General features: G+C 39.5%; 1 protein-coding gene across 11 annotated transcripts in view; it reads right to left on the reverse strand.

Annotated features, from left to right (window-relative positions):
* Positions 1–1,879: 1,879 nt before the first annotated feature.
* Positions 1,880–19,008, reverse strand: part of MYO9A (myosin IXA) — a 346,819-nt gene continuing 329,690 nt past the window's right edge. For all 11 annotated transcript variants that reach the window (XM_073877314.1, XM_025883650.2, XM_025883655.2 and 8 more), the window contains 3 exons: positions 9,534–9,736; positions 7,333–7,475; positions 1,880–6,667 (listed from right to left, as the gene is read on the reverse strand). In XM_073877314.1, coding sequence (XP_073733415.1) covers positions 6,204–6,667; positions 7,333–7,475; positions 9,534–9,736 — 810 coding nt within the window. In that variant the 3' untranslated portion in view covers positions 1,880–6,203. The remainder of the gene's footprint in view (positions 6,668–7,332; positions 7,476–9,533; positions 9,737–19,008) is intronic.

Raw genomic sequence — 19,008 nt, forward strand, 5'->3', positions numbered from 1 at the left:
TGGAGAAATAGAGGAGATTATATATAAACTGGATTAGCTGCTGTCATCCTGGCATCAATACTACCCCCTTCTAAGGTAGGTCCTCACTGCAGAGATGCCAGGAACTACATTTCCCAGGATCCTCTTCCCCCTATGGCTAGCTAATAGAAGGCAGGCAGGCACTCACATGAGCCTTGGAAGGTAAACCTCTGGAGGCAGTTGCAGCCTGTGTGGGAAGGTGATTTCAGGATGCCTTTTGAATTGCAGTAGCTTCCAGGCAAGCTCTTAACTTTGGATCTTTTGGCTGAGATCTGTGTTGGCTTTCTTGACCTTTTCTGTGGGAGATTCTGTGACCTTTGTTTCTTCAGTTCTTCCAGTGTGTATTATTAAACCCCTAATTCCTGTATTTTGTCCCTCTCACCTGAAATACACTGAGTGGCTCTTGTTTTCCTAATACAATACAGAGCTCAGTTGAGCTCAGGATTTATTCAACATTTTGCTGTAAATTGGCCCCAATGAAATTCGAATGGGAAACAGCTTTCATTGCATTTAGGGCCGTTGCTAGGAGAGGGGATACTGTGAAAGCTTTTTTGCCCTCAACGCCAGAAATGTCTTTGGTTATGAAGCACACAGAGACTATCTCTGTGGACCTATCTGGGCCTTTCTTTTCAACTGCAGTTTTCAGATTTGTGAGACAGTTTTCCTCTTCCACCCTAAGGGACTATTTGATGGTAGGAAAGGCAGAGAAAGACCCAAAGATGGCAAGAAGCATTGGGAAGGTTTGTTGTAGATTTAGTTACCACAGGGGTACATTTTCAAAATGGCATTTCTAGGTTTCACTTGGCCAATTAAAGAAACTTTAAGAAACAATTCACTATCCTTTTCATTTTGATGTAAATTTGATGGAAAAATGTAAACAATGCAAAAAGAAATGGGAAAATGATCTCAGGATTTTAAAAACTGAATAAATTTCCATTTCACCTTAGACCTAGTTTGGCATTTGGGAACCCCTGATCTCATTCAACCTGCTCGTCCAATATTTAAGCAAGGGCACCTTTTATTAGGTGCTGGGGATCTAAGTCAGGAAGATAAGTACATTTCTTGCCTTGGGAAGCTTACATCAAACAGTTGGTTTATTTATTGACAGAGAGAGAGAGAGAGAGAGAGAGAGCACAAGCAGGGGGAGTGGCACACAGAGGGAGAGGAAGAAGGAGGCTCCTGAGAGCCAGCCATGGGCCTCCATCCCAGGACCCTGGGATCATGACCTGAGCCAGAGGCAGATGCTCAACCAAGTCACCCAGGCGCCCCTCAGTTTTTTGATGCCACACATACTGGGCACTGTTGAGAACAAGAGACATCTAACCCAGTTCAAGGGGGAAGAGGAAATTTCCAGTAAACTGCCTTTTACACTGAGACCTGAGAGTCTGTAGGAGTTAGAGAAGTAAACCTGAGGAAGAGAACTCATCTCCAGATGGGAAAACTGACACCCAGAAAGGGCTCATGACTTTCCCAAAGTCACACAGCATAGTGGCAGAACAAAAATGACAACCTAGGCATGAATTCCTGGGCCCCTACTAGCAGATGTTGCTACTTCTTCATAGTCTTTTTGGTGAGGATGCTAACTGTAGACTTACTGTCCACCTAGCTCTAGGCTGATTAAAGGAAGTCTTTACAGGAAGCGGCTAGCATCTCTTACAGAAAAAGATTATCTTGAATCTCACCTTCACTTGAATTCCGCAGAGTTCCAATAATTACTGCTTCTGCACTTTGTTACTTTGGGGCTCAGTCCTTTCCTTAAACAAAGAACAGCTTAACAAACCAAAATCATTGCTGTTTCTTGGAGTGGGACTGGAGTGAGCTGGGGTGGGAGCCAGGATGGTCAGAAAACAAACCACACGTATTGCTGCTTCTGGAAGCTTTGTTCTTTAATGAGCCATGGAGTGATCTGTTCATCAAGCTGCTTTTGTGTAGCTATACAGTGCATATTCTGAGCGACACAAACTGCACTTTATACAGATGATGTCTTGCTCCTCCCGATCCAAAAAAAACCAACCCAAAAGGAAATTACAAAGTGCCTGTTGATTGCATCAGGAATGTAATCAGTTCCGTGGGTGAGATAAATCATTCTTTTTATAGAATTATTCTGTTAAACAGTAAAATGATATATTTCACAGGATACGTCCTTTTACAATACATAGTCTTTTAAAAAATTTACACTCAGCATACTTATAAATTACTTTAAATCCATTAAAATAATATAATACTAATCTGTAATCCACACCTTTCCCCTAGTAAATACAATTACTTGGTTCAAAAGGTGCAACTTTTAATGTGACCTAAGAGGGCTGATAAATAGGTGTTAATTATAAATGAATAGCAAGGTGATAGGCCCGTTCGTGTGGCTTTTTTGAAGAACAGTTTTAACCAAGAGACCAACAAGACCTAATAGATCCATCTCCACAATCATCATTTTGCTGTTACCTTTTAACACCAAATCAAATGTGGGAGTGTTTCCAGAGAAAAGTGGTTAAAAGTAAGTGAGGGGCACAGAAAGACTGAGGATGCCCTCAGATACCAAGGACTTTTACTACCAAGGCTAGCATGGTGCCACTGGGGGACAGTGCTGGGGAACTGTCACAAAATTATGGATAGGCATGACGCATTTGTCAACACAGAATGATGCATGCCCCATGCCTAGCTCCCCCACCAAGGGAGAAAAAAGAGGAGAGGAGGATGAGGAAAGCCATCTGGACTAGATTTCTTTTTAAAATTAAAACTCTCTTAGCTTTGAATACATCCTGAGAATTTCTTCTCTAGTTTACCAAAGTGCTTGTGAAAGGTACACATTCGTTATAGTTAAAAACAAACAAACAAACAAACAAACAAACAAAAAAAAACAAAAGGAAAACCATGGCCCACAGTCACTGAAGTGGACCTGCAGAACCTTGCTGGACCTCCTCTTTTCAGCATGCTTCTAGTACCCCCTTTCTTCTCTGTCTTTGACAGTGAAAACAACCCTACTGTCAAGGAACACAAGTCTCCACTAACCTCCCAGCAGCAGGGTAAGAGCTGCAGCTGGTTTCCAAAGCATGAGAAGGTAGGGGCTCTGGTATCCCATCCCCTGACTTCGGGTCCCTCTGTCTCTTCAAGGCCCATACTGGGAACTCTGTATCTCCCTTTGTATTTCCAGAAGTCTAGAGTGGCAAAGGAATTAAAATGGCAGGAAGTGCATTACAAACTAAGTATGTCACCTCCCTGATTCTTGCTGTTAAACAAATTTGCTTCACTTAATGATACACAATGTAACCTCAAAATTATACTACTCTGCTTCTACTACATTTTCCACGATAAGGGACAGTTGGCTTTAATGTGGAGAAGTGAAAATCCAGGCTTTGGTTGGGGCTGGGAATGTGTGATATGAACAGAATTCCTCTGTATTTTGGAGTATGGGCTCCAAATGTGGGGCTGCACATTGCGGCCACACGGGGTTTTGTCTGTGGCATCTGAGATCAAAGAAAAGCAAAGGAGAAGCGATGGGTGGCACAACTGCGACACATATGAAGGTTAAACACCTTTGTTATAAGTGATTATAACACAGCATCACTTTGTGGTAACGTAACTTTAACCACGGAGAGGATCAGTTAAGACCGGATGGAAGGAGATACAGCACTTGGTTCTGACAGTTTCTAAGAGTTATGGCTTCATCTCTTTATCAGGCCAACAGTACTTGTTATCCTATGAGAAGAAAAGCTTTCTTTCCTTCAGAGGGAGGGTCCCACACTTGCTCTCCATTCTTACGATTGTGTGGATCTCTCCCCAACCCCCACCCCCCCTTTCTGGCAGTTTGTTAAATGACTAGAAATCCACAAATCTAGCAACCAAAAAACAAGTATTTTTTATTTAATTTTATCCAAATTCAGGTTTCAGGTCCCTGAGAAATATAAAGTCTCTTAACATCCATCGCCTAGTTCCTATAAAGTGACCTATATATTTTTTTTTTCAACTGCCAAAAACTTATTTTGCAAACGAACAAACAAAGAAAATCTGAAAAAATTTAGAAGGGAGAACACATGCCAAGATGTGTTCTCCAGGCCGCTCCTCGGGGCCAAAGGAAATTATCCAATAAGGGTCCTCTCTTTTTTGTACGGTATTTAACCAATGTTCTGGAGCAAGTAGAGAGTAGCAGTCAATGCCTAGCAGGACACTACTTCCCCAGGAATACTGCAACAGCCTGCACAGCCCCGCTTGGGGCCCCGGGGCCCCAGAAGTCCCAAGGGGCCCCAGAAGTCCCACTTGGACCCGACCATGCTGAGGGGTTGGGTTTTCCTCTAGGAGATTCTCCGAAGTTCCAATTTTCAAAAGGCTTTACATTTATTACTCCTCAGCATGAACAAGGTGGCAGGTGTTTGCGGGACATAAAATCTAACACTTACTCACAACCATCATCATTCTGGAGATTTAAAAAGATTCCTATCCCTAGCTCATTTCTGAAACCAAACCAGGGAGAGGTAAGACTCCTGCTACCATTAGCTGCCACTCAGAATGTTGTTCTAAGCCTGACCTCTGGGGCTTGACAATAACCACCGAGGCAGTGACGTGAGGTTCAGTGTTGTGTAACAGGAGAGAATCTGCCTTAACAAAAGTTTTAATATTTCTACAACTTCAAATGGAAGAAGTATGAAAAGAAATAACCAAAATTCGGGTTACAGATGGTAAAGGCTCTTTTTCAGAACAGTGCACGTGGTAGTTAGACAAGATGCATTTAGTAACTTTAAAAATAAACATTTTCACATACTTATCTCAAGAAAGAGTATCATGTTTCATTTTCCATATATTATAAATAGCAAAAACAGATTTCTAATCCCACAAATGCTAAGAAGCTTAAAATGCTATTATAGCTCAGGTGTATGGAGACACCCAGTGGTGAAAAAGATGGTCTGATTTTTCCCTCAACCTAGGGACAGTGGCTCTCACCCCTATCCAATGGCCCCTAATCTGTGGAAAGAAATTCCACAAGGAGGAGGAGGGAAGCATAAGGTTAAAAAGAAATATGCATACTATACATATATATTTACAGTAAACTTCAGTAACCAGAATATTAACAAAAACTGCTTCAAGTAGTCCTTGATTTATTTTTTCATCTATTTAATACTGATGGTCTGAGGAAAAGAAAATAATAGTTAGATGGTTATATTAAAAACCTTTTTATTTTTTTGGCAGCTTTCTGTTAACACTTATTCATGCAGTGTTGTGTATGAATGTTTTGGGAGAAGTGATTAGATGGTCACATTACTTGTCTGAATTTGTGGTGGAAGATGAACAGGTTCATATGCGATCTTCAGTTTAATCTATACAAAGAAGAAAGCCTGGGTGGATTAGGATGAGACCCTCATGTTTAGGGATCACCATGTCTCTGAGACACTTAAAAAAAAAAAATTAGAGGAACCTAATCCTAGGACCAGGAAGTATGAGAACAGCAGGGCAACTGAAACTTCAGCCCATGCAATATATTTGGCAGGAACTAACCAGGAATGAAACCAGCATTATTATGACACTGAACATCATCAAAAAACAAAACACGTACTCTCTTCTTCATCATGTAACCAGATGTCTGAGACATGCTCTGATGGCTTCATGGAAACAATTACTTTTTTACTTTCCCCAGAATATAACATGGAGTATTTCTCAAAAATCTTAAAATAGAGGGCTTAGGCTTTTTGTTTACAAATCCTTGGAAAAAAATTATATTCTACCCCAGCTCCTAACTATCCCAAAATAAACCCAAAGGCTTTTGCTTTCACGGTTAAGAAAGATTTATATGTTTTCTTCAAATGTCAAAAATCAGTGGTTCCCTCAGGCCCACCATGTCCCCCCGCCAGTTCAACACCCACCTCTGGGAAGGAAAAGTGGGTGGAGGAGAGGCAAGTAGGAAGACCGCCAACCTGACCCAAATCCTCTGGCCCCAGGCGGCTCCACTTAGTGAACTCTCCAGGCAAATACAGCAGCCAAGGCACAGCCGGCACCATCCCCAGCAGGCTTCAAAGAGGCCTTTCTGCTTCTGCCAGAGGCCCAGGAAATTAGCACCCAAGTCCTCAGTTGTATGCGTGGGCAAGAGGCAGGACCACAGTTAGGATGGACTCCTGTAGACAAGGGGATGAGAAGAGGCCCCGAAGATGAGATGCGTTTACCACTCTGTAGCCATGAAGGGGCACCCAGCTGCCAGTTCAGACCATAAACTCATTGTTTCCAAAGAGAGCTAGCTGTTGGGTGGAGCTGGAGTCTGGGTCTGCAGTTTTCCTGCGGCCAGACACAACTGTCCCCTCTGGGGTCTCTTTGGTTTTCTGAGGTGAGTTTTTCACATTCTTTAATTTTTGTTTGCCCTTTTCAGGGTTGAAGGTTCCTCTGCTGATGAACTGAGGCCTGTCTTCCAGGGATTTGGTCTGGCCCAATGGCCCTTCCATTCCCAGGGCCTCCCCAGCTGAGGCAGCTCGGTAGAATGGAGACTTAGAATAAATCTGAAATCGTTTTCTGGTCCCATGAGAAGATGCAGTGTTAGACGAACATAAAGGAGAGGCTGAAGAGTCCACCGAATCCAAAGAGTCTTGCTGCTTTTTTAGCTGCTTTCGTAGCTTGCTTGAAGGTTCAGGTTTGCCAGACGCCTTCAGGGAGCTCAGGGCTAAGCTTCTCTCTAAAGCAAAAGGAGAAATCAAAGCTCTAAGTGACAATTTCCTCTAAAGCAAATCATCCCAAAAGAATAGGTTTCACCACTTCCGTGTGGTGGGTGGGCTGAGGTCTGAAGGGTCCAGGCTGACCTACTTTGTCCACAGTCATAACCTGAGAAGTTATCCATTTCTATCGTATCATTTAAGAATCAACCCCAAGAAGTCTGGAGTTTGACTACACCATTAGGAGAGGTCTACAACCGTCACTATCATTTAAAATACTGCCAGGATATGTAGTAATTCTAAGTCTCCCTGAGCCATGCCAGGTAGTTAAATATCTCCTTTGGTATAAGCCCATCTCTCAGCAGGGCACAACTCCTACTAACCACCCTTAAAACATGGATCATGGGTCAGTAAGACAACATGTGTTGTGATTATTGGGTTTTCTCTGTGGTAAACAGAAGAGAAAACATTAAATTGACAAAAAAACTCCATTACATTAAATGTTTGGTTTGATGAACAATATGTAATGGAAGCTTCACAAAGATCAGTATATTTGAACTCCTTAGGACTTTGTCACCTTCTCACATAAGGTCAGGCATTCTTGAAAGGGATTTTGTCTTAGCTTGGGAATCCTTATTCCTCCCTTGCAAAACAAATCTGGAGTCTCTGATCTAATATGTTCATTTACCTGATTTCTCAGAGATGGCACCTTCAGACTCAATATTCAAATTTTCTGAGCTATCAGCAGTCCCAATGGAGGCCTCAGACTCAAGTGTTTCATCATCAGAAGCACGGGGTTCCAGTACAAGCATCTCAAACGTTAGCTCCTCCCTGTAGGATATAAACAAGAAATACACTAGTGTTTGATAAGAAGAGGAAGGAAGACAACAGGAAAAAAAGACCTATGATGAAAGAAATTTAAGTAGCAAAACAGTCACATTTCCTACTGTTCCCATCCAAGGTGGTCATGAAGACTGGTAAGCCCCAGATGATGAAGGCTACAAACGCAAAGCCTGGGACCTATAATAGAGCAAAAAGTGAGGTGGGAAAAGATGCTGCCGCTGTAAGGTATTTTGGTAAGATGAACTCTGGGCTGATAACCAGGAGATCAGGGTTCTAAACTCACTCTAAACTCATACATAATGCATTGGGAAACTACTTTCGTCTCCCTGGACCTCAGCTTCCTCATCCACAAAACAAAGAGATGACATGAGATAATCTCTAAGATTCCTTCCAGCTCTTTAACTATCTTCCATGAACTGGCATTAACTGGCTACAAGATGATATCCTTTACCTTAACCACAGAGAGACCTCTGATGAAGTAAAACATCACTGATCTTTTTGTCCTTTGCCTCTTATGCCACCTCCACTCACACTCTCTACTCCTCTTCATCAGGCACCCACCTACCTCTCAGTTGTGCCCCCTTGTTCCCTCAAGTTTTAGTACTTGGTTCCTAATCTTGCTTTCTCGCTACTACCTGATGTCACCCTGGTCTGTCAATAAACATCTTTGTAAAAGCTCACTTCAGTATTTTCACACCGAAGTGTCCTTGTGTCTGCTACTTCTAACAACCTTTCCTTCATGTTATGTGGGCAACCTTCTCCAATGGGCAGATCTCAGAGTTTGTCACTACCTGGAAATATACCAGCTCTAAGTCCCAAACCATCCACAACCTCCTTACCAAATCTCCTCTTTCAGAGCCTCTTAGCTTTGCTTCCACTCTACCTAGCTCAAACTATTCATCCTTCTATACCTCCAATACCATTTTCATCAAAGCTGAGTGAGGTCCTCTTTTCAAATCAGATAGCTAGCCCCTGGTCAACGTGCACCACTTCTGCCTAATCGTGCTCTGCACAGCTGAGCCTCAGCTGCTTTTTTAGCTTACCAAAATTCTAGAATCAATCCTGACACGCAAAAAGTTACTTTAACAGACTCATATGTCCCCTAATGCATCAAGCTCTCAGACCTCAGATCCTGGAACTCAGAAACAAAAATCCCCTTAAAACTTTAAAGGGTCTTTATTGTCAATAAGAACCGGTACACAGTACCCTCAAAAAGAACCATAGCGTGTCCGTATTATCCCCAAGATATAGTGTTATTGTTACCTACCCTTGCTCCAGTGATGGTAGAGGGCACAGAGTTGACTATCTCTCTCCTAAATTGCAACCAATTTCCCTACCTAGTATCCCAGCACCCACTAGAGTTGCTGCCTTACCCTGACCATCCAGTTGGTGGCCCCATGGCTATACTGATCTTCAGATAATAGCCTTCTTTAGGGAGTTCTTCTTTTTTTAAGATTTTATTTATTTATTTGTCAGAGAGCGAGAGTGAGCACAAGCAGGGAGGGCAGCAGGCAGAGGGAGAAGCAGGCTCCCCACCCAGCAAGGAGCCCAATGCAGGACTCGATCCCAGGACCCTGGGATCATGACCTGAGCTGAAGGCAGATGCTTAACTGACTGAGTTACCCAGGTGTCCCACTTCAGGGAGTTCTGAATAATACCCATTCTTGAAAAGGACTCTGTCTTAGCCTAGGAATCCTCACTCCTCCTTTTAAAGACCAATCTGTTCATTGTAACTGATCTCAGACCTGTTAGGAATCCAGGCTAAGATGGACACATCTTATCCCAGCCAGCCTTCTCCAGCACTGTCACTGAAGAAGCTTCAGGTCTCCCTGCTCATGGAGCTTCCTTCGCTAAGGTGACAACTCTTCACTCTCTTACCCGAGTCCAGGCAACATGTCTTTGTCATCTTTGCATCCCCTGTATTACCTGATACAGTGCTTGACACATAGGGGATATTTAATAAATAAGGAAAAATCAAGAGAGCAGAGAACGAAGAAAATGAAAGCAGGTAATAACTAGTCGCTCCCTTTCCTCCTGGAAACTCACTTCTCTTTCTGTAGGTTCTCAATCTGCTCAGTCAGTACTCTCTCCTCTTGCTGCATAGCTGCTTGCTGTTGTTCTGTGATGTCAGTCTCCACAGCTGCTTCACTAGTCAAGGTCTCTTCTGGGACGTCAGACATGGAGGGCAACCGAACTACAACAGGAGAGGATGGACTTGGATAGTTTCCTCGACGAAGTCGCCCCTTTCCCTGCAAAGAAAAATATGTGTTAGCAAGTAAAGTGAGTGACTGCATTAGTTGTTATGTGGCCCATTCAGGATAGCAAGTGTACTTCCATCACACCAGGTGAATGGTAGGAATAAATGGTAACTTTTGGCAAGGCCTCAGACATTTACAAGATACTGTCCATCAAACACATTTAGATTAACTATTTCTTGCAAGAGCACTAGAAAACGGATACTTTGGTGGGTGGGACTGTAGGAACACATGCACTGAGAGGAGATTCTTCATTTAATCTAAGCTTTGTCCACTCCAAATTAAGTATCCACACATAGCTATTTAAATTTAAATTAGTTAAAATTAAATAAAAGTAAAATTTTAGTTCTGTATTCATACTAGTCATATTTCAAGTGCTCAATAGCCACAGGTAGCTAGTGGCTACCATACTGAACAGTGCAAGATAGAGAACATTTCCATCATCCTACAAAGTTCTGACGGACAACACTTGGAATGCACAATCTCTCTAGGAAGACTAAAGAAACATGTCCTGAAAAGTCAGTTTCATAAAAAAAAAAAAAAGTCATTTATATATCACAAGATGCTAGTGAGAGAGATTCTGAGATCACCTTAAGGAATTTCCTTCTTGAGATCAGAGGGGAAAAAAAATCTCATTGCTTTTAATTTGGTTACCTTGTATGTGACTTTAGCTTCTGATAATACCAGACTAGGTATTTCAGATAAACCTCCTGCTGAGAGCAACTGGACCAAACATAAAATATTCCTGAAGGCACCAGAGAGCTAGTTAACAAGGCAAACCAAAGAGAGGCTAGTTCAGCATTCAGGGCTAATCTAAATTTAAGAAGAGATGGCTGAGAATCTGAGCAGAGCTTCTGACAGACTACAGCAGGGGTTAGCAAACTATGGCCCTGCGCCAAATCTGGCCTTGTGCCTGATTTTGTAAATAAACCTTTACTGAAATAGATTCATGCTCATTAATTCACACATTGTCTAGGCTCTTCCAAAGAACAATGGCAGCATTGATTGTTGCATCGAAGACTGTATGGTACACAAAGCCTAAAGTACTTGCTCTCTGGTCCTTTACAGAAAAAGTTTGCCAATCCCTGGGGTAGAAATAAAACGCACAAGGGTATGGACTGCTGGTAAAACCTCCATGCCTGACACAGGGATCCCCAAGGTTTGCATCCTAAACATAAGAGTAAACTGAAACAAAAGTCCTTGTGGACGCTGTAGCCTAGCTTCGAGTCATTTGAAAGGTCCAGAAAACTGTAATTCCTAAAACTGGATTAAAGTAACTCCAGATTGCTAGTGCCCTAGAACCTGACAGAAACAATGAAAAGACGCCTTAGAGTAAAATCATATCCTCTCAGGCTTCAAAATACTTTTACAAATAGTTTTTCAAATACTATATATGACACATAATCAAAGGTAACCAAGCACAAAAAGAGACAAGACAATGTAAATGAAAACTAGTGAAAACAACAAAACCCAGAAACCCTCAGTGACTCCAGATATTGTGGCTATCAGACAGACTTAAAATAACCATGCTGAAGGAGATAGAAAGATTTGAAATACTGGAAGTTAAGTCAGAAGAAAATACAAAGAATCAAGCAGCGAAAACAAAATTTTTCCTGAAAAATTTCAGAAAAGAAGGTAAAAAGTTAGACAGACAACAATAAAAAGACCTGCCATATGTAAAAAGAATACCGGAAGAGGCGAGAGATCCTGTAGAATACTGAGGAGATAATGACAGAGCATTTTTCAAAACCAATTAAATATATCAACCTACTGACCGAAGAAAGCCTTCAAACGCTAAGGAAGATAAATAAAAAGAAGTCCATACATAGACCAATTGCTAAAAATTAAAGACAAGAGATAATCTTAAGATTTATTTATGACAGACAGAGAGCGTGAGAGGGTGAGCAGGGTGGGGAGGAGCAGAGCGAGAGGGACAAGCCGACTCCATGATGAGCACGGAGCCTGATACAGGGATTGATCTCACAACCCTGAGAGATCATGACCTGAGCTGAAATCAAGAGTCAGAAAAAAAGTATACCTGCAACAAGGACACAAAGTTAATATTCAGAAATCAGTTAAATTTCTATATACTAATAATGAAGTAGCAGAAAGAGAAATTAAGAAAACAATTCCATTTTCAATAGCACCTAAAAGAATAAAGTCCCTGGGAATAAACAAAGAGGTGAAAGACCTTTACTCTAAAAACTACATAACAGTGATGAAAGAAACTGAAGATGACACAAACAAGTGGAAAATATATTCCATGCTCATGGATTGGAAGAATTAATATTGCTAAATGTCCATACCACCCAAAGTAATCTACAGATTCAATGCAATCTCTCAAAATAGCAATAGCATTTTTCACAGAACTAAAACAAATACTAAAATTCCTAGGGAATCATAAAAGACCCTGATTAGCCAAAGCTATCTAGAGAAAGAAGAACAAAACTGGACGTATCACAATTCCAGATTTCAAGATACTACAAAGCTGTAGTAATAAAAAACAGTATGGTACTTGCACAAAAACAGACACATAGATTAATGGAACATAACAGAGTCCAGAAACAGACCCTTGCTCATATGGTCAATTAATTTACAACAAAGGAAGCAAAAATATACAACAGGGAAAAGCCTGTCTCTTCAACAAACAGTGCTGGGATAACTGGACAGTTACATGCAAAAGAATGAACTAGACCACTTTCTCACACCAGACACAAAAATAAACTCAAAATGGATTAAAGACCTAAATGTGAGACCTGAAATCATAAAACTCCTAGAAGAGAACATAGGCAATAATTTCTCTGACATCAGTACAGTAACATTTTTCTAGATATGTCTCCTAAGGTAAGGGAAACAAAAGCAAAAATAAACACTAGAACTACATCAAAATAAAAAGTTTGCACAGTAAAGGAAGCCAGCAACAAAACAAAAAGGCAACCTACTGAATGTGAGAAGATATTTTCAAATTATATACCCAATAAGGGGTTAATATCCAAAGTATATAAGGAACTTACACAACTCAAAACCAAAAAAACTACAAATAATCCAATTTAAAAATGGGCAGAGGACCTGAATGGACATTTTTCCAAAGAAGACATACAGATAGCCTACAGACATGTGAAAAGATGCTCAACATCACTCATCATCAGGGAAATGCAAATCAAAACTACAATGAGATATCATCTTGCATCTGTCAGAATGGCTAGAATCAGAAAGACAAGAAATAACAAATATTGGCAAGGTTATGGAGAAAAAGGAACTTTCTTACACCAATGGTGGGAACATAAATTGGTACAGCCACTTTAGAAAACAGGGAGGGCGCCTGGGTGGCTCAGTCGGTTAAGCGACTGCCTTCGGCTCAGGTCATGATCCTCGAGTCCCGGGATCGAGTCCCGCATCAGGCTCCCTGCTCAGCAAGGAACCTGCTTCTCCCTCTGGCCCTCTCCCCTCTCATGTGCTCTCTCTCTCTCTCTCATTCTCACTCTCTCAAAATAAATAAATAAATCTTTAAGAAAAAAAGGTAGGACAACCATATGATCCAGTAATTCCACTACTGGATATTCACTCAAAGAAAATGAAAACACTAATTTGAAAAGATATATGCACCCCCATGTTTATTGCAGCATTAATTTACAACAGCCAAATTATGTAAGCAGCCCAAGTGTCCACTGATTGATAAATGGATAAAGAAGTAATGGAATATTATTCAGTCATAAAAAAGGATGAGATCTTGCCATTTGTGACAACATGGGTGGAACCAGAGGGAAAAAGTCAGATAAAGACAAATTCAAGATTTCACTTATATGTGGAACCTAAAAAACAAAGCAAATGAATAAACGAAAAGCAGAATCAGATCTATAAATGTAGAGAACAAACTGATGGCTGCCAGAGGGAAGGGGGCAGAGAGATGAGTTAAGAGAAGTAGGAGATCCAGGCTTCCAGTTATGGAATGTGTAAGTCATGGGGATGGAAGGTACAGCACAGGGAATCTAGTCAGTGGTACTGTAACTACCTGTAATAGCACTGCATACACCTGTGGTAAGCACAGGCATAACATATATTTGTTGAACATCTGAAACTAATATAACATTTTGTGTTAACTATACTCCAAAAAAATTTTAACTGAGTTACGAAACGGAAAACTATATATACACATGCAACAAAAAGAAACTATTAGGTTCAAAGGTTACTTTTCAACAGAAATAGTGGAAAGCAAAACACAACAGACAGTATTTTTTTTTAAAGATTTTTTTATTTATTTATTCATGAGAGAAAGAGAGAGAGAGAGAGGCAGAGGGAAAAGCAGGCTCCCTGCTGAGCAGGGAGCCTGATGCAGGACTCGATCCCAGGACCCCGGGATCACAACCCGAGCCGAAGGCAGACACCCAACCATCTGAGCCACCCAGGCGCCCTAGACAGTATTTTTACAGTGATGAAAGGAAAGAAACTACCAATCTAGAAATCTACACACAGCAAAACCACTTTCAAGAATGAAGTTGAGGGGCGCCTGGGTGGCTCAGTTGATTAAGCAACTGCCTTCGGCTCAGGTCATGATCCTGGAGTCCCAGGATCGAGTCCCACATCGGGCTCCCTGCTCGGCGGGGAGTCTGCTTCTCCCTCTGACCCTCCTCCCTCTCGTGCTCTCTATCTCTCATTCTCTCTCTCTCAAATAAATAAATGGAATCTTTAAAAAAAAAAAAAGAATGAAGTTGAAAAAAAGAATGAAGTTGAAATAAAGACATTTTTAGACAAAGACAATGTGTCACCAATACAACTGCGCTAAAGGACATATAAAAAATGAAGAGAAGTCAGGGTGATAAATGAAGAGCAAGGAAAACAAAAGTAATTTTGAATGAATATTGATTACATAAAACATAAGAATAATGTTTTGCTCATGAAACACTACATCAAAAACTAATGATGTAATGTATGGTGATTAACATAACAATAAAAAATTTTTAAAAAATAATGTTTTGGATTTAAAGTATACAGATAATTAAAAATAACAACAGCAACTATACCATATATAATAATATAATAGCTGAAGCATGTGAAAGTCCTTACATCATCTAAGATAAAAGCACAAATTAATAGATTTTGAGTCATAGATTTATGTTGTAATCTTTAGGTTAACTATTAAAAAAAAGAGGAAAAATGTAAAACTTGAAACAAAAGAAAAAATGGAATAAAAAGGAACCAAAAGAAAAAAGCAAAACAAAACAAAACAAAAACAACAAACCCAAAAAAGGCAATAAAGGAACATGTATCAGGCAGGAATAACAAAAAGTTCAAAATAAAATAGATTTAAATCCCAATATACCAAAGATTACATTAAATGTAAATAGATTAAATGCTCTAGTTAAAATCTGAAGATTGTCAGACTGTCTTAGTAAAGAAAACCCAAGTACATGAAGTTTATAAGGGACACATATAAAACATAAGAATTCAGAAAACTGGGCGCCTGGGGTGGCTCAGTCGTTAAGCATCTGCCTTTGGCTCGGGTCGTGATCCCAGGGTCCTGGGATGGAGTCCCGCATCAGGCTCTGGGCTCAGCGGGAGGCCTGCTTCTCCCTCTCCCACTCCCCCTGCTTGTGTTCCCTCCCTCGCTGTGTCACTGTCAAATAAGGAAATAAAATCTTTAAAACAAAAAAAAAAAGAATTCAGAAAGCTGAAAGTAAAAAGATGGGAATAAAAGACATAGCATGTCTAATCAAAAGAAAACTGGTGTAGCTATATAAATTCTAGACAAAGTAAACTTTAAGGTAAGAAGTGTTACCCGTGATGAAGAGGGATATTTGACAAAAGCTCAAATTATGAAGAAGATAGAAGACTTCCAAACTTGGAAGTGCCCAAGAAACGCCTTCTGAAAACTTAAAGTAACATACTGACAGAATACTCAAAGAAACAGACAAAGCTATAACTAGCACAGAAAAAAACAAATGTGTACACACAAACCAGTAAAGCTACAGAACGGAACAACCTGATAAACATAAGTGATATTACAGACATATAGAGAATTCAGTATCTAACAACTTCAGAATATTCTTTATTTTCAAGCACATACAGCAAGAAAATATATTTCCAAGGGGTTAAAAAAATTTATCTGACCTTTAAAGTAATTTAAAATAAGTTTCCTGATAGTGTCATCACAAAGAGAAAACTAAAAATCCCTATAAATTGAGAAATTAAGAAACAGACCTTAAAATATCCATGGACAAAGAAGAAGTCACAATGGAAATTAGAACTTATTTTGAACAGTATCAAAATATGTGAGATATACTTTAACACTGCCTACCTTAAAGTTATAGCCTTACATGCATACATTAGAAAAGAAGAAAGGTTAAAAATTAAAGAGATAAGCATCAATTTCAGGAAACTAGGTAAAGAGTAACAAAGTAAACCAAAGGAAAAAAAAGGAAACAAAGAGTAAAATGAACATTAGAAAAAAGAGGATCAAAGCTAATATGTAACTTTTTGAAAAGACTGATAAAAAGTTTAAAACCCTGGAAGACTGAAGAAAAAATAAGAATTCACAGATAACCAAAGGCAGGAATGAAAAAAGGGACACTACTATAAATCCTGTAGACATGAAAAGGAGGCTACTATGAACAACTTTATGTCAGTAAATCTGGAAGTTTATATAAAGTGGAGAAATTTCTACAAAAATCCAAGTAATTAATACTGTCAGAGAAGAAATTTAAAAATGTGAAAAATCTTATAAATTGAATCTATAATTTAAAACTTTTCCAGAAAGGGCGCCTGGGTGGCTCAGTTGGTTAAGTGACTGCCTTCGGCTCAGGTCATGATCCTGGAGTCCCGGAATCGAGTCCCACATCAGGCTCCCCGCTCAACGGGGAGTCTGCCTCTCCCTCTGACCCTCCCCCCTCTCATGCTCTCTCTCTCTCTCATTCTCTCTCTCAAATAAATAAAATCTTAAAAAAAAAAACAACAAAACACTTTTCCAGAAAGAAAACTATGGGCCAGATGATTTTACTAGCAAACAAGAAGACAAATTCTTCCACAAAAGTTTTTTAAAAAAGAATTCTTTCCCAACTCATTTTCAGAGGCCAGCATTACCTTGGTATCAAAACATAACAAGGATATTAAAAGGACTATTATAGGATAATTTTACTCATTACCACAGGTGCAAAAATCCTAAAAACATACTATAAACCTAATCAAGCAATATATAAGAAGGATATTACTGCAAGACTAAGTTGATTTATTGCAGTAATATGTAAATGATGGTTTAACATTAGAAATTCACTGTGTGTCAATAAAATAGTCTCACTTTTTTTAAAGATTTTATTTATTTGTTTCAGAGAAAGAGCACAAGTTGGGGAGACAGGCCGAGGGAGAAGCAGACTCCCCACTGAGCAGGGAGCCCGATGCAGGGCTCGATCCCAGGACCCCAAGATCAAGACCTGAGCCAAAGACAGATGCTTAACTGAGTGAGCCACCCAGGTGCCCCAATAAAATAGTCTCATGAACACCAAAATACATATAGTAACAGCAATTCATAAAATTCAACATAAAATCATAGTAACAACTCTTAGAAAAACACAAATAAAAGGGAACATACTTAAAAAGCATCTACAAAAATTCCATAGCAAACATCATACTTTGTGATAGAAGACTGAAAGCTTTCCCACTGAGATTGGGAACATGCCAAGAATGATCCCTATCAGCACTTCCTTTCTACATGGTACTGGAGGTTCTAGCTGATGTAAGAGAAAGAAATAAAAGGCATAAAGACTGTAAAAGACCAAATGAAGTTATCATTATTCATGAACAATATGACTGTAGAGGTAGAAAATCCAAAGGAAACCACAGAATTATTAGAATAAGTGCGTTGAGAAAGGTCACCAGATACAAGGTGAAAAATATAATCAATTGTTTTTAATGAGAAACAGATATAAAAATGTTAAATAACATTTATAATTGTATTAAAAATATTAAAATCCTAGTAATAATTCAAACTAAAGATGTGTAAGATCACTACACACCGAACTTTAAAACATTTTTGAGAGGAACTGGTCTATATGGAGAGAGAAATCATGTTCATGGATGGGAACAATATTGTAAAAAAAATCTCAATTCTCCCTAAAGCAATCTACTAATTCAATGGAATCTCAGTAAAAATCCCAAGAGAATTTTTGTGAAGCTGATTCATAAAGAGCCAAGAATAATCAAAACACTATTGAAGAAGAAGGTAGGATGACTTCTTCCAGCAGATAATTTTAGAAAGCTATAGTAATTAAAACACTGTTGTTGGTACAAGGTCAAAACAGAGCATAGAAACAGACCCATGCACACAGAGACTCCTGATTTATAATAAAAGGGGAACTTCATGGCTGTATGGAAAGAATGCTTTTTATTTTTTATTTATTTTTTTTAGAGCAAGACAGCAAGCAAGTGGGGATGGAGAGGCAGTGGGAGAGAGAGAGAATCTTAAGCAGGTTCCTGGCCAGGAGCGGAGCCCAGTGTGGGGCTAGATCTGATGACCCTGAGGATCATGACCTGAACTGAAGTCAAGAGTCGGACGCTTAAGTAACTGAGCCACCCAGGAGCTCCAAGAATATTTTTTAAATAAATGGTGCTGAAAAAACTGGATATCCATGTGGAAAGATAAAGATCACTGCCTTCATTTTATCACATACAAAAACTGTCTCCAGGTGGACTGGATACTTAAATATCAAAGGCAAAACAATAAAGTTTTTTAAAAGATAATAAAGACGATCTTTATAACCTCAGGTAGTAAAAAAAATTCTTACACATGACCCTACAAGTTAAGATTGATAAATTAGACTACATTAAAATTAAGAACCTCTGTTAATCAAAAGATACCTTTAAAACAGGGTGATGGGTATTGAGGAAGGCATGGGTTATGATGAGCACTGGGTGTTATACCTAACTAATGAATCATTGAACACTACATCAAAAACTAATGATATATTATATAGTGGCTAACTGAACATAAAAAAAAAAGATACTTTTAAGAATGGAAGAAAAAATCTGAAACAGAAGTAACCAGAATTCATAAAGAACAAAGACAGACAACCCAATGAGAAAAATGGGCAAGGGATGTGAACAGGTCCTTCACGAAAAAGGATAGCCAAATGGCCAGTATACTTATGAAAAGGTGCTTAAGCACATTAGAGTCACAGCATAAAAAAGCAAATTAAACCACTCTGACACACCCATTAAAATGGCTAAAATGAAGAAATCTGGCAACATATGTAGTGGAGTAGAACAACTGGGAACCC

Source organism: Callorhinus ursinus, unplaced genomic scaffold, assembly GCF_003265705.2.
Source record: "Callorhinus ursinus isolate GAN/ISIS: 27379988/994484 unplaced genomic scaffold, GSC_fseal_2.0 scaffold25, whole genome shotgun sequence".
NCBI lineage: Eukaryota > Metazoa > Chordata > Mammalia > Carnivora > Otariidae > Callorhinus > Callorhinus ursinus.